Source organism: Doryrhamphus excisus, chromosome 2 (assembly GCF_030265055.1).
Source record: "Doryrhamphus excisus isolate RoL2022-K1 chromosome 2, RoL_Dexc_1.0, whole genome shotgun sequence".
In the NCBI taxonomy this organism is placed as follows: domain Eukaryota; kingdom Metazoa; phylum Chordata; class Actinopteri; order Syngnathiformes; family Syngnathidae; genus Doryrhamphus; species Doryrhamphus excisus.
In genome coordinates, this window is record NC_080467.1 from 30675733 (window position 1) to 30689695 (window position 13963).

Sequence of the window (13963 nt, forward strand, 5' to 3'; positions counted from 1 at the left end):
TTGAGACCATCTTTTATTTGTCATGCTTTATTTTTTAGCGTCACTCAACAAGAAATACATCAGCTGGTTATATTTCCGCATTGACCATTCCAAAGCTAGAATACTCCTAAAAGTAAGTATGTTGCCTCTCTGCTGTATACTGTATGTTATGTGCAGATAGACAATTCAAGCAAGACAACCTCTAAATGTAAAGTGCTGGCTAATTCATCAAATTTGGCATAAGCTGCATTTCAATCTTTTATGTTGCTTTTCCTCAGGTGCTGCTTTTTAAAGCTCTTTTCAAATGATTGGGGAGGAAGGATCACATGAACCGCTCACAGCTTCTTGGCGCAGTCGGGACAGTAGACGTGATCTCCATTGATGACAAAGCGCTTGTTGGCCAAGGTGAGGCAGCATTTCTTGCAGTTGAAGCAGTAGTCGTGCCAGGAGTAGCCCTCATAGTTCACCACTTTGGTGCCACGAGCGAACCCTAGGACGCGCAAGGGTGTTGGGGTCAGTGGACAGCACCAAACATGCCAGCACACATGCAAAAAATCTGCCTTAGGGTTGTAATATTCCAGCATTGGTTCTGTTGCTGCTGTGTTGTTCAGTAAACTTGTCAACTCTGTCATCCCTTGATGCATTGTTGTACCATAATGTCTGTGCATGCTGGGCCACACCTGTGATGGGGTTCTTGCAGCCATGGCATTTCTTGGCCACGTCGCTCTTGAAACAGTCCACACAGTAAAAGGCGTTCTCATGGGAGGTGAAGCGGGTGCCCGACAGTGGCTTACGGCAGCTACGGCACACAAAACACTCGGAGTGCCAGGGCTGGTCCTGGTAGCTGATGCCTCCAGAGGTGATGGGCTAAGATGCCACGTTTTATTATTTATTTGCATTCATTTTGCAGTTTCACCAGTTCACTAGCAAGACAGAAAACTCTTTGTACCTGCTTGCAGTGGAAACACTTCTTGGCAAACTTTGTGTCGTGGCAGGGTGCACAGTAGATGTCGTCACCCTTCGTCAGGAAGCTCTGCGTGCGGATGGGCTGCTTGCACTCGAAGCAGGTGAAGCATTCCTCGTGCCACACTTTGTTCTTATACTCCACGCTCTTGGTGCCTGGAACACATGCAGCGAGCGTTGCTAGAGAACCTGGGCTCAACTTGAACACTGGAGGTGGGTCGCAGATTGTGCTTCCGGCGTGAACCACAAATTACCCAAAACTTGCAGCCAAGGAAACAAATGGGTGGCTCCAAAAGCAGCACATGAAGCAAATTTTATGTGAGGGTGTCATACGCTGCTTGACCATGTCACGCTACATGTTGGAATTCATGTTTCCCCTCAATGAACTGCACATCTCCCAGCTGTCTTAGCACTCATGCAGCCCCAGACCATGCTGCTCCCACCACCATGCTTGAGTGCACAGTGTGTAAGTTGATGCAAAACTGCAATATGCACTGAATACTCTGCATATATACGAGTTTACTTTCAATTGTATAGTGCAGAGACAACTTATTTTGATAAAGTTGGCCTTGAATTTCCACATGGAATGACTTCTTAGTTGTCTTTGAAGACCCACCTGGCATCACCACCTTGTAGCATCCCTGGCAGCGGTTGCCGTCGGTTACGGAGCTGCACTTGCCACACATGATCTTGCCGTCATCCCTGGCGCTGAAGGGCTCATTGGCCAGCGGCTTGTAGCACTTGGCGCAGCGAAAGCAGTCCTCATGCCAGTGGCGGTTCTTGTGGTGCAGCTCCTGCACGGGGGGGGGGGCACCAGGAAAAGGTCAGCGAAGGCTGTCTACCAAATCAGTTGTTCCTTAGTGCTGCTAAGTGAATGCCAAGTGTCAACAGATGTAATTCAATAGCACTTTTCTATGTTTGTGTGTGTGTTTGAGACTCCACATCGGACCTTGGAGTCTGCGCCGATGGGTCGCCTGCACTCAGCACACGTGTTCGCGCACACTTTGTCAAAGCACTTGGTGCACACGTGCTTGTCATCCTTCTTCACATACTTCTTCCCATGCAGGTTGTCACGACAGTAGAAGCAGTCGAAACGCTCTGTCATGGTGGAGGTAAGGTAGCTCCTGGGACCTGCCATGAAGGGGACAGGCAGACAGTTAGCATTGTGTCCTTAAATCCCAAATGGGCAAAACCTCACTACAAGGCCACTGCCAAGAAGTTGATAACAACAAAGTCCAAATGGTGCAAGATGCTAAAGGACGAATAAACCGGTGGAGGGGGAACATTTTTCATTGTAATGGAATGCATATTGAAATACATATACAGTGTACTATGTACCTAATGGAGTAGAAATTAATACATATATCTACGTGGATAGATAAACATCCTTGTCTGTCAAACATCCTGCTGTTTGGGGCAGCAAAGCCCTCAACCCCAAGTTGCTAAAGATGAAGCACAGTGAACTGTGGGCCATTTTGGGGGGCATTATCAGGCTACCCTTGATTGATGGTGCCCCAAACATTCTGCCTAGCAAGAAGCTATAATGTGAGAATAATTCTGTTGTTGGTTTTCGAATCAATGACTTAAACGGTTGTAATGAAACTGAGGACTTTAATGATGACTTTTCATAATGATCATTTGTGAATTCTGTTTTCCTGCTACGTGGGGCAGGTCGCAGCATAGTGATGGTGGCAAGTGTGTGATATTTAAAATAGTTTTTTACGAGGTTGGGGGGTACCGACAATTGATGCCGGCTTGCCAATTCTGCCTAGCACAAGCAAACCATGGTAAAAGTACCAAAAAATCTTTAGATGTGGATCATTGATGCGGTTTTTGAATGAAGGACATAAGCTAAGTGTTACAATTTGTAGTTTTGTTTCTTTTAATAGTAGTGATTCAATTTCAATCTGCTGACTTGTTCTTCTGTATCAGGCAGAAAGCAGCCGCTTTTGTAATCTTTTTGTAGAGGCTTGGGCGCATACATGGTTGATATTGCACAGCAAAGTCTGCCTAGCAACAGGCAGTCATGACAAGGCAAAATTCAGTTGACAGTAGTTAAATTTGTTCCAATGAATAAGCCGATTGTTAAAATGAGTGTTTTATTTTCTGTTGTGTAGTGCAGCTATTGCGGTACGTGGCCTGCCTAATGGCTGCTGCCCCACCCCTATGAAAATCCCATTCAGTGATATAAATCACCAAGAAGCCAAGGTAGAGCAATCACAGCTGCCTCGCAGAGGTCAAAGCCGAACTTATTGGCTTGCTGCTTTGTAGCTATCAACATTCCTGCTTCATTGTCACAGGAATGCAGGCAGACGGCGGGGCAAAGAAAATTTGTGTATGTTTGAGTCTGGAAAAAATATGTTCATACTGTTAAGGGCGACAGTGGGGACTGATGTGGTAATAGAAGTCATGGCGTTGGGCTTTAGTTACCGTGGCAACAGAGAAAACATTTAACATCGGTGCAGCTATTTAAGTGAGATGTGTTAAACAGCCCACTCGGCAGTGTGGTATGCACCCCTGTGTGTGTGTGTGTGTGTGTGTGTGTGTGTGTGTGTGTTTGTGTTTGCAGCATGATATCAATGTGCAGCTATGTCCAAGGGAGATAAAGTCTGGACTTGAGCACTGACTCATGGGTCTGCATCAATCGTCACATTCATTGCGGTGCTGAAAAGCATCACGCAGCAGCAAATCACACAGTCACGGCTCATTTGTTGATCTTTTATCGACCGATGGTTCTATTTAAAGCCCCAGCCCTCCTCAGGGATGTGCGGGGGGTTGTGCCACACAGCTATTGTGCCTTCAGTGGGGACGGGGTCCAGTGATTTAGCTTTAATCTTTGTTCCAAAGCTTGCGACAGCTGACCGCTGCTATGTCTCTGGACTAAGCTGGAGGGGAGGGAGGCTCCTCTCTAGTTAGAAAGGTCAGAGCGAGACCAGTTTGTGTGGTGAGTCATGCCAACACAATGTTGGAGTTAGACCGGTCTTATCTGCAGCAGTCTGTTTTTGACTACTTGTGGTGTTGGACAGATGTTCTCGCATGAAGTTGACCTTTAGCTCATCAGCTTCTCTTCATCCTGGGCCAAATTATTTGTTTTGAAAGGGCACAATGACCTTTTGATCAATCCGCTCATCCTCCAGTCTGGAGTGGACTGCATTGTTTGTAGAAGCGTTTCAACATCAGTTACACACATTACGCTCTAATCTTGCTGCTGCAGGATGACACTTTTATCATGATACAACACATTTTACCTTTTTAAAGCGTGGGAAAGTGTTAGATCATTTTACAAGATTGAAGTCAAAATATTGAAGAAAAAATTTAAATTTGACTAGAATAGACTTGTAATATGATGAGAAATAATGTAATTTTAGTAGCATAGAGTTGAATAAAATTTAGTTCAGAATAGGCATTGTCATTTATATGACAAAGCTGGAAGGATAAGGATAAGGCATAGTTAGAGTAGGAACTAACGCATGGGTCACTCAATCATTTCTTGTCTCCAACTGCAGGTTGATCATTCCAATTCAAATATTTGAAATTATTTTGAGTGTTTAAACAAGAGAGAAATGTGAGGGTGTTGTTAAGCCTGTCTGAGAAAATTGTATATAGCAATGTTGCAAAATTGGAAAATCAAGACTGTGATTAATTCTGATTGAATGTGATAAAACATGACTTGAACTTTAATTTGATACCACATTCACATCTCTACCCCAAATATAAAATAGGTTAGAGCACATTTTATACTGGAAAACAGTGCTTTGGTCCCCATTGCTTTAACACTGAGTCAAGACAAAAGCTGTGATTGACCAACAGACCTTGGCAAGTACTAACGTACAATAAAAAAATATAACTTGGACTGTGAAAATCTGTTATACAAGTCTACAGAGCAACCATTTACATTTATGTTTTGATATTCAAAATGTCCAGGGTAGAAAGTCAAATGTCATATTTTTCATGTATATGCCTCACTGCACACGGCTGTACGATTTAGATTTTTCACTTGGGGCACAGAAAAAAAAATCTAGGAGCAATGTGAAATTTCTTACATGTTATCATTACACTCAAGCAATGTACACAGTAACACACATGCACTCCTACATGAAGTATAAACACAGTAAGGGTTAGAGTCATAAGGTCTACATCTCCCTGGGAGGACAGTATGATGTGAAAGCACTGTGTCATACGTAGCCTGGCATGCTACATCCTGTACGCACATGCGATAACACATAACACCTCCATTACAATAAGTATTTGAGGGGGTTTCCACGTTTCGAATAATTGCTTAGGATGAAGAAGGAAGTGGGTGTTTGAAGACTTGAAGACGCGGGAAGATTGAAGCGGCTAGAAGAAGAAGTCGTGCACAAACTACTCCTGCACACCAAAAAAACATCACATATGTCTTATCATGAGTGTTTGTAAGCATTCACACAAAATATTCTCAGTTCAGAATGGGATTTGCGTATCTCCCAGCATTACACGCAACTATGCTACCCCTTCATATTCTCACTATAAAGCATCAATGCTTGTTTCTTAGAACTCATATTTTGCTTTTTAACCAAATGGCGTTGGTGTTGATGCTTATATGCACGACTACCAGCAGTCATTTGCTAAATAGTCTCTCGTATCTCAACATTCACATGAAATACATGTTTGGTGCACATACATGTTCATTTGAATGGTTGTCTCTCAGCATTCAAACTAAGTACGTGTCTGCACTTAACGTTCATTTCAATGCTTGCCACTCAGCATTCACACATAAAGATTCGTATGATTAAAATTAGCTTAGAATTCTTGTCTCTTAGCAGTCAAGCAAAATAGCGTACATTCATTATGTCCCGTGATCTACTTATCCTATAAATGCACTAAAAGTCTTGTCTAGCATACCTGAGTGCCTGTAGAATGTCATGTCGCTTCTTGTCAGGAGGAAGAGCTGAGGTGTAAAAAGATGAAGGCACATACAGTTGAAGCCCGTAGTGCATGCATGTGCTTAGGTTAGGGGGACCTGTATATACAGCCGTCTACACACACCCACCGAGCCCCCAACCTTCACCCTGTGCTCCTTTTTAGGCTAGGCATTGGAGAATAGAGTGGATAGATTAGCTGATGGTGATTGAATTCCACGTCTGTAAGAGGTTAAAAATAATAGGAGTCACTCTGAAAGGTTTTGCATGATGGCCCTGAAGGACAACAGATACTCCCAAAGCCTCCCCATCAAATGTTTTGTCTCTCCTGGACTACATCAAGTCATCCTGATGACTCACATGGGGAACATGTCACTCGCGCACGCGCGCACACACGCACACACACGTACACACACACTGGAACATAGAGCATTTTAGTAGTACATGAATAAATATACTTGTTTGACATTTTGGCATGCTTTCTAATGTAGTTATTAGGATGACTGCATCATGATTGATTGCATCAAAGGCTTTTGTCAGGACCATCAATACTGCGGCTGCACACTTCCTATGATCTATAGCATTAGTGATTTCTTCTCTCATTTTAATCAGTGGCATGGAGGTTGAAGTGTTAGCCCTGTATCCGTACCGACTTTATGCTAGTAATTCATTCGCATCAATAAAGTCATCCAACCTGTTGTTGACTAGCTTCTCGGTGATTTTATAGAATTGCAGTAGTAAGGAGACTGGCTGGTAGTTTGTAAATTGGTGTTAGTCACCATTTTCAAAAATTGGAACTACCTTAGCTGTTTTCATTTCTTGGGGGAATCTTCCAGTGTGAAATGATAAATTACTGATTACCGTTTTTACAATGTCCATTTTGATTCCATGACAATTGGTTGATGTTTTTGCTTTACACTTTTTGGCAATATCAATGATTTCCTTTTTTTGTTTCATCTGTCAGAAACATAGAATTAGGATTCCTTTCTATTGTTTCATTCCTTTCCTCCCTTGGCCTTTGTTTTGGAATTCCTTCGTCCAATTTGGGACCAATATTGACAAAGTAGTTGCTGAACTTTTCAACTGCCTCATTCATATCATCATTATACGTGTTTCCAACCATGAAATAAGTAGAGTAGTCTGTCTTCTTGTTACTTTTCCTGATAATACTATTTAGAATGCCCCTGATTGCTATAATATTGTTTTTATTCTTGTCTAATAAGTGGCTGTAATATTCCTTTTTACACACTCTTACGATTGTAGTCAACTTATTTTTATACTAAGTATTATGTTCTTTCTGCTTATTTAGTCTGTTCAATAATGAGTTTCCTGTATATGTGTTTTTCCTCTTGCAAGCATTGGTAAGTCATTTTGTCATCCATGGCTGACAAAATGATTTTTCTTCTTTGATCTTTCTCTCCAGGGACAGTTGTTATCGTTCGGCTTCATATACCAATGTAGAAAGTGTTCATATGCTTCATCCACATATTTGCCACTGTATACACGCTCCCATTTTTTTTCTTCTAGATCAGGTGTGTCTCATACACCTGTCTCTCGTGGTATAAACTCATACCACGGAGGGCCGAGACATTACAAGTTTTCTTTGCAAGCAGTCTTTCCAGCGGGTGATTTAATTGACAGCTCTTTCCCTCAAACCAAAGGAGGGTTAATCATTAAAATCACCTGCTTTAGTGACCGGCTGGAAAGAAAACCTGTAGTGTCTCGGACCCTCCGTGGCATGAGTGGGACACCCCTGTTCTAGATCCTTCTTGAAGCCGTTGACTCTGAACGTAGTCTTTGGACAATCCTTGTAGCCTCCATCAGTCGTTTGTTATAATGATGGTTGTAAATTGTGAACAAAGGAAGATGATTGCTGATGTCATTAATTAGCAAGCCAAGGACCCATCAAAGTCATCTGTGAATATATTGTTAATGAAGGTATATTAAATATTGTTAAGATTAAGGTGGCACAGTATCTTATTCTACTTGGTCTGGTGGTTTTGGGAAACAAACTCAAGCTATAATTTGTGTCTATAAAATTGTTGATTACCTTGTTCTTGTGTTGATTTAGAGGATCAATATTGAAGTCTCCACATATGAAAATGATATTGTCATTATTATCCAAAAAGGATGTTTTTGATCCAATCATCAAGCATTTGTGTTTTTGAATTTGAAGTTCTGTATACACAACTTAAGACGTTTTTGCTTTATTCTTTACAGATCTCAATAGTAATACATTCTAAAATATTGTCAATAGCAACTGACATTCTTTGTTATTTATCTATTATTATCTTCATCAGGTGTTATTTATATTTTAGCACATTGTTTCTTTTATCATCAGCCTTATAGTGTAGTATTGTGCTGGCAGGCCTTCTCTTTTTATCTTCTCTTCAATGTTGATTGTTAATCGATGGTTGCATTTGCCAACTGTATGTATGTGTTACATTATGTTGTATTGTTGGTTACATGAGCTGTACATGCATTGATGCTCTGCACAAATGACGTTCCGAACCGATGAAGTTCTTAAGTAAGTATGCTGATGTGGACTGTCAGAGAGAGCAGACGTCAGTCTAACGTTTGCATAGAAAGACGGCCACAAATGTTCAGATTGAAGTTACGGATGTCCGCCATCTCCCGGTGTAAAGTATTGGCTACATGAGGCACCATATTTGCACAATAGGCTTGTTCAATTTTGCTAATGGTTGTCACTACTTTGCAACTTTGGCTTATTTTATTTTTTTAGTTGAAGTGTTGTGGAAATCAGTTATACATGCCTTTTGCGTCATCTAAACAACTAGCATGTTTAGTGTGAATAAAAAGGATGATTAGATATACATGTACAATATATGCCACCAAAGTGCATCAGAAAATACAGTGTGAGCAAGACTACAGTAAGTCTTTCTTCTATAGACCGCATGTAATCTTACAGTTTATAGAGATGTCATCTGAATAAGTGGACTGACCTCTGCAAAGAAGGAGCGTCTGAGTAGTGTGTCCTGTCCGCTGGCTGAGACAAGAAATATGCTCAGCTTCTAAAAGCCAAGCTGAAGTAAAGAGGGAGGCACAAGAAGAAGAGAAAAAAAAGCAAAACAGCAGTAGGAGATCAGCCAAATCTCTGTAAGCTTGCAGAAACAATGACATCAACAAGGAATTTAGGAGACCTCTTTCTGTGGTTGAGGTAAAATGAGGACAAAAGCGACATTGCAATCAGGAGTCTTTCACCAAAAGTCAGACTTTCGCCGGTCGGACGTGTGCTCTTAAGCATTATAGGATTTGCAACCTTTAAGCTATATTAACACCAAAAACTGAAGAGGACTAGTCTCCTTTTTTGGTAATAAACACAAAGGAGATGAAGATGACTCATTCCCAAGGGTCTGACACATCACTATGTAGACAACACTGGTCATGTGGTTATGTCTGATGTGCCTGCAAGTTGAGTTAGTGTGGGCTGTTGTATTTCAAAGTAGGCTGTGTTTTGTTTTAAATTTACACAAATATGGGAATAATCCAAAAAGGCCTACATAGTTCAGTATATAAATGATTTTCAAAGTAGGCCTACACATGCACGCTGCACTTAGTTTAGTTGTGTTGTGTTGCTGAACGGGTCAAACTTTAAAGGGGACATATTATGCTCGTTATTGCCCATTATTGGGTGTCGGGGTGAATAAGGTCTTGTCCAGTGTGGACAAAACAAAATAACAACGGTAGTCCCATACAACGGTAAGTCCCATATACATGAAACCAAGTCCTCCCCTCCCATAATTGACCACGAGCTTTCGATCGGGGCCCCCTCTCCCCCGACTTCCTGTGACCACCGGAAGCGGGTGGAACTCTCCTAAAAAGTGCCATATCTCTGTACCTGGTTAGGGTTAGGTGGCTCCTGGCCTTCTCCACCAAGACCGCCAGACCCAGGCTCCAGCAGGGGGCCAAGCGCTGGCAGTGGATCAGCTTCACTAGGTCAGACTCAAGCTCCAGTAGCGGTCTTGCTCCACCAAAACCACCAGACCAAGCCCAGGCAACGGCTTCGCTCCGCAGATATGGACATCATCTTATATACTCTTTATGTGGGGAGTGGCTGGCTGTCTTATGGCGGTTGGTGTGATGGAAGTCTTATATTTTAGCATTAGGTCAGTTGATTTGAAGAAATAGAGTATTATCAATGGCGTTTTCATGTCAATAGGTCCTGATTAACCCAGGAAATGTTGTTGCACCTGGCAAAGTCCTGATGTTTGTATAACTATGCTTCTGTACTGTCTTTCGCAGTTAATTTCTTCTCTTCACCTGTGTGCCAACAGATATTTTCAGTTGGATATTGTATGCAAGTGTCCAGTTAAAGCTCATGTTTTCTACAAGTTTATTCCTTAAAGGGAACTGGCCATTGTGAGCTAAATTAGTATTTTTTCAGTGGCACGTGCCGATGCACACACTACAATGAGACACAGGCCCGTTGAGTCAGCCATAATGTTTTGACAGCATAAAAGCTTTATTTATATTCATCACTATGGCGGCATCTAGTGGACAAAACGAATACCGATTTCGTTTACATAAGGCAATTCCATGTCAGCCCATTCACACAAAGGTCAATAGTTCAGTTTTATCTCATGGAATGTAAAGTTTTAACATATACGAATAAATAGTCACACAAAGGTTATAAGTTACATAAAATTACAAGACAATAGTAAAATAGACTCCTATAGCTGCTCCTATAACTGTCGTATCTCGGAAACCGGAAGTCGTAGAGCGTTGGCGGTGGTCTCGACAGAAAGCTCGGGGTCGAATTAGAGTCGGTGGAAGTGGGTCCCGTTTAGATACGAGCTTCCATTGGTGAGTAATAGGCGAAAAAACGCATCCTCCATTGACATTGCATGGTTGGAGTTGCAGTACATAGGAATGACCAGAAGGTGTCGGTATTCGCCTGCAGTACATTTAATTGACCACCAGATGGCGACATAGTATTAGGTGTAGGTATAGGGGTGAAGGAGGTCTTGGTAGCTCGTACCAAAAGCAAATAACTCGAACGGTACATCCTACGGCATTTTTCCCGAGGACGACCCCCCCCCCCATAAGTGGGCACGGGCTTTTGGGAGCACCCCCGACTCGTATCGAGACAGACACTTGAAACTTGGCACACAGGTCAGCGGCCAGCCCCTGATACACATATCAAAAAATCAGGGTTCTGGATCAAAGGGTCCGAGATTTATGGGAAAAGAGAGGGTTTTTTGGAGGGAAAGTAGTTTTTCACGCCCTGCGAGGCCCATATTGACCCCAGCGACCGCACATTTTTCAGTTTTTGTCTTTCCAGCCTCGTGAGACTCCAATGAAAGAAAGTCAGTCCATTTTAGTTCAGAAAGGGGTGACCTTTGACCTCAAGCAGGCCTCAATTTAGTGGGTTTGCAGGTCTAGCCACGCCCCCTTTTGAGCCAGACACTTGAAAATTGGCACACAGGTCAGCGGCTAGCCCCTGATACACATATCAAAAAAGCAGGATCCTGGATCAAAGGGTCCGAGATTTGTGGGAAAAAAGAGGGTTTTTTGGAGGGAAAGCAGTTTTTCACGCCCTGCGAGGCCCATATTGACCCCAGCGACCGCACATTTTTCAGTTTTTGTCTTTCCAGCCTCGTGAGACTCCAATAAAAGAAAGTCAGTCCATTTTAGTTCAGAAAGGGGTGACCTTTGACCTCAAGCAGGCCTCAATTTAGTGGGTTTGCAGGTCTAGCCACGCCCCCTTTTGAGCCAGACACTTGAAACTTGGCACACAGGTCAGCGGCCAGCCCCTGATACACATATCAAAAAATCAGGGTCCTGGATCAAAGGGTCCGAGATTTATGGGAAAAAAGAGGGTTTTTTTGGAGGGAAAGCAGTTTTTCACGCCCTGCGAGGCCCATAATTACCCCAGCGACCCCATATTTTTCAGAGGTTTTGTCTTTCCAGCCTCGTGAGACTCCAATGGAAGAAAGTCCATTCATTTTTTATCATAATTTTATTTTCCAAATCTGGCTGAAATGGCCACAAAGGCTCTGAGAGTCATTGTCGTGCTCTTCAGACCTGATCTGCAGAAATCTTTTTTCCAGACAACGCAGAGGTCTGAAATTCGAGTATGTTGTTGGGGGCCTCCAGATGAGCGGATCGACATCAGTCGGGTGTCGGTCGGACATGTACTTTTCGACCAGCGGGCATCGGAATTTCGTTGTTTCCTCATGTTCACGCCCCCGCCGATCGGACAAAAAATGTTCAAATGTGTCAAAAAACGCAACAGAACATCTACAAAGAATATAAAGCAAGTGTGCACAGTTTCACATCTGTGCAACCTTTGGTTAGCTACTTAGCTAACCAAAGGTTGTATCGAGCTGGGACCAATATCTTCCTAATTGATGGGATACTGTCTGCAACATATTGAAAAATGAAAAAAAAACTCCAAGAAAAAGTGTTTCTAATTTCAACAAATTGATGGTGACCTATGACCTTTGAGCAGTCTGTTCGATTACTAGGCAAGGTTCCTTTAGAGCTAGACTCTTGAAATTTTGCACACTCGTGCAGAAAAATTGTCTGATGATATGGTGAAAAGTTGGTGGACCTAGCTCGATGCTTGATGAATTTATTAAAGTTTTGTTTTTTTTAGGGCCTTCGACCGGCTTAGTGGTCAATCTATTTGGGAAGAAAACATGGTTCCTGTTGAGTCCCGTCCCTGAAATTTTGCACACTCGTGCAGAATAATTGTCTGATGATATGGTGAAAAGTTGGTGGACCTAGCTCGATGCTTGATGAATTTATTAAAGTTTTGTTTTTTTTAGGGCCTTCGACCGGCTTTGTGGTCAATCTATTTTGGAACAAAACATGGTTCCTGTTGAGTCCCGTCCCTGAAATTTTGCACACTCGTGCAGAATAATTGTCTGATGATATGGTGAAAAATTGGTGGACCTAGCTTGATGCTTGGCCTCAGGTTCCAACCCTCGCCTCCAGTTTGCCCACCGGCCGGCCACCGTTTCCAGTTTTCACGCAAGCCGGCAGCTGACAACAGATTGCCCGCCGGCCGCTGCAGTCTGCGCCCTGCCGCCGGCTTCATATTGCTCTTTATGGCGCCGGCGGCCGCAGCCTTCATATTGCTCTGTAGTCATCGCCGTCGCCATCAGTCCACTGTCCCGCAATCTTCAGCAGAGTAAGACAAAGCTTACATTAGCCACGACTTTACCGTTGAAAAAACACAGTATATGATTGCCCAGCATAAGGATTACAGTCACGGTGTCATGAAAAAAATCCCATCAAACATCAACACAATAGATAGAATTAGAACAGACTTGGTCAGTCGTGTGCAAGAATAACCTATTTACGTTGCTTAAAACAAGTAATTTAACAGCTATTTCTTTCATAGACAGTACCGCAAAGCACGCTGGGATGTGCGCCTATCGGCTACATTATGAAGAGGAGAAGGAACTGCTGATTATGATGCGGGCGAGGGAGGATGTCAATTAAGGGCCTCAATTCTTGAATTTCTTCTCCTTAAAAATTACTTTTATGCAACTCTTGGCTATGTTATCTGTATCATGTGTCATTTGTGTGATTTCAACATATACTTGTTAGTCCAAAATAAAGTACACTTCAAAAAGACGTTTGTGTGTTTTCAAAGTGGCCACAGGGGGGCGATAGAGGCTGATATCATCTATGTATGTCCGTCACAGGCCACCGTACTGATCCGCCAGTAAGTGGTGACATTACGTGAAATCCAACAAATTAAATAATGCCTTGAAGCGCCGGAGAACTGGAGTCGGAGGCGGAGTGTCAAATTTGGGAGAAAACTTTATTTTTCTTGCCAACATCAACTTGCACTCTCTTGCTACGTCAAAGCCTTTTAGCAACACGGCCACCACAGGAACCGGAAACCCCCCGTCCCTCACGCTTACGCCTCCAGGTGGCAACACCTTCCCTATCGATAGTTCCGGGGTGAGTTATGTCCCGGTAACCTACCACTACAGCCTCCTTTTTTACAGCACCCTACGAACAGTGCCCAAGGTGCTTCAGGAGTATAAAGTATAAAGTATTATTTGTCTTGTTATAGTGTGTAAAATCATTGTGAAACACGACGTCACATCTGCGCTGTAACTTCCTGTTTGCACTTCCTGGTTTCG

At 42.8% G+C, this 13963-nt stretch overlaps 1 protein-coding gene across 2 annotated transcripts; it reads right to left on the reverse strand.

Annotated features, from left to right (window-relative positions):
- LOC131110160 (four and a half LIM domains protein 1-like) lies at positions 1-8947 on the reverse strand. Of its 2 annotated transcripts, none has more exons than XM_058062967.1 (6): positions 8804-8947; positions 1892-2073; positions 1559-1736; positions 929-1098; positions 660-846; positions 1-469 (listed from the first exon to the last, which is right to left on the reverse strand). In XM_058062967.1, exons 2-6 carry the CDS (start codon positions 2045-2047, stop codon positions 315-317), a joined length of 846 nt encoding a protein of 281 aa, XP_057918950.1. In that variant the 5' UTR covers positions 2048-2073; positions 8804-8947; the 3' UTR covers positions 1-314. The 2 variants fall into 2 exon arrangements, with proteins under 2 accessions (XP_057918950.1, XP_057918941.1); XM_058062958.1 differs by lacking the exon at positions 8804-8947 and adding an exon at positions 5824-5982.
- Positions 8948-13963: the final 5016 nt, after the last annotated feature.

Excerpts from the sequence above, each read along its gene's own strand:
- LOC131110160 (XM_058062958.1), bottom strand. The coding sequence starts at position 5,896 with ATGTGCCTTCATCTTTTTACACCTCAGCTCTTCCTCCTGACAAGAAGC. Across the intron at positions 1,099-1,558 it reads CTACAAGGTGGTGATGCCAG|GCACCAAGAGCGTGGAGTAT; the intron begins GTGGGTCTTCAA and ends CATGTGTTCCAG. Across the intron at positions 847-928 it reads AGTGTTTCCACTGCAAGCAG|CCCATCACCTCTGGAGGCAT; the intron begins GTACAAAGAGTT and ends GTGGCATCTTAG.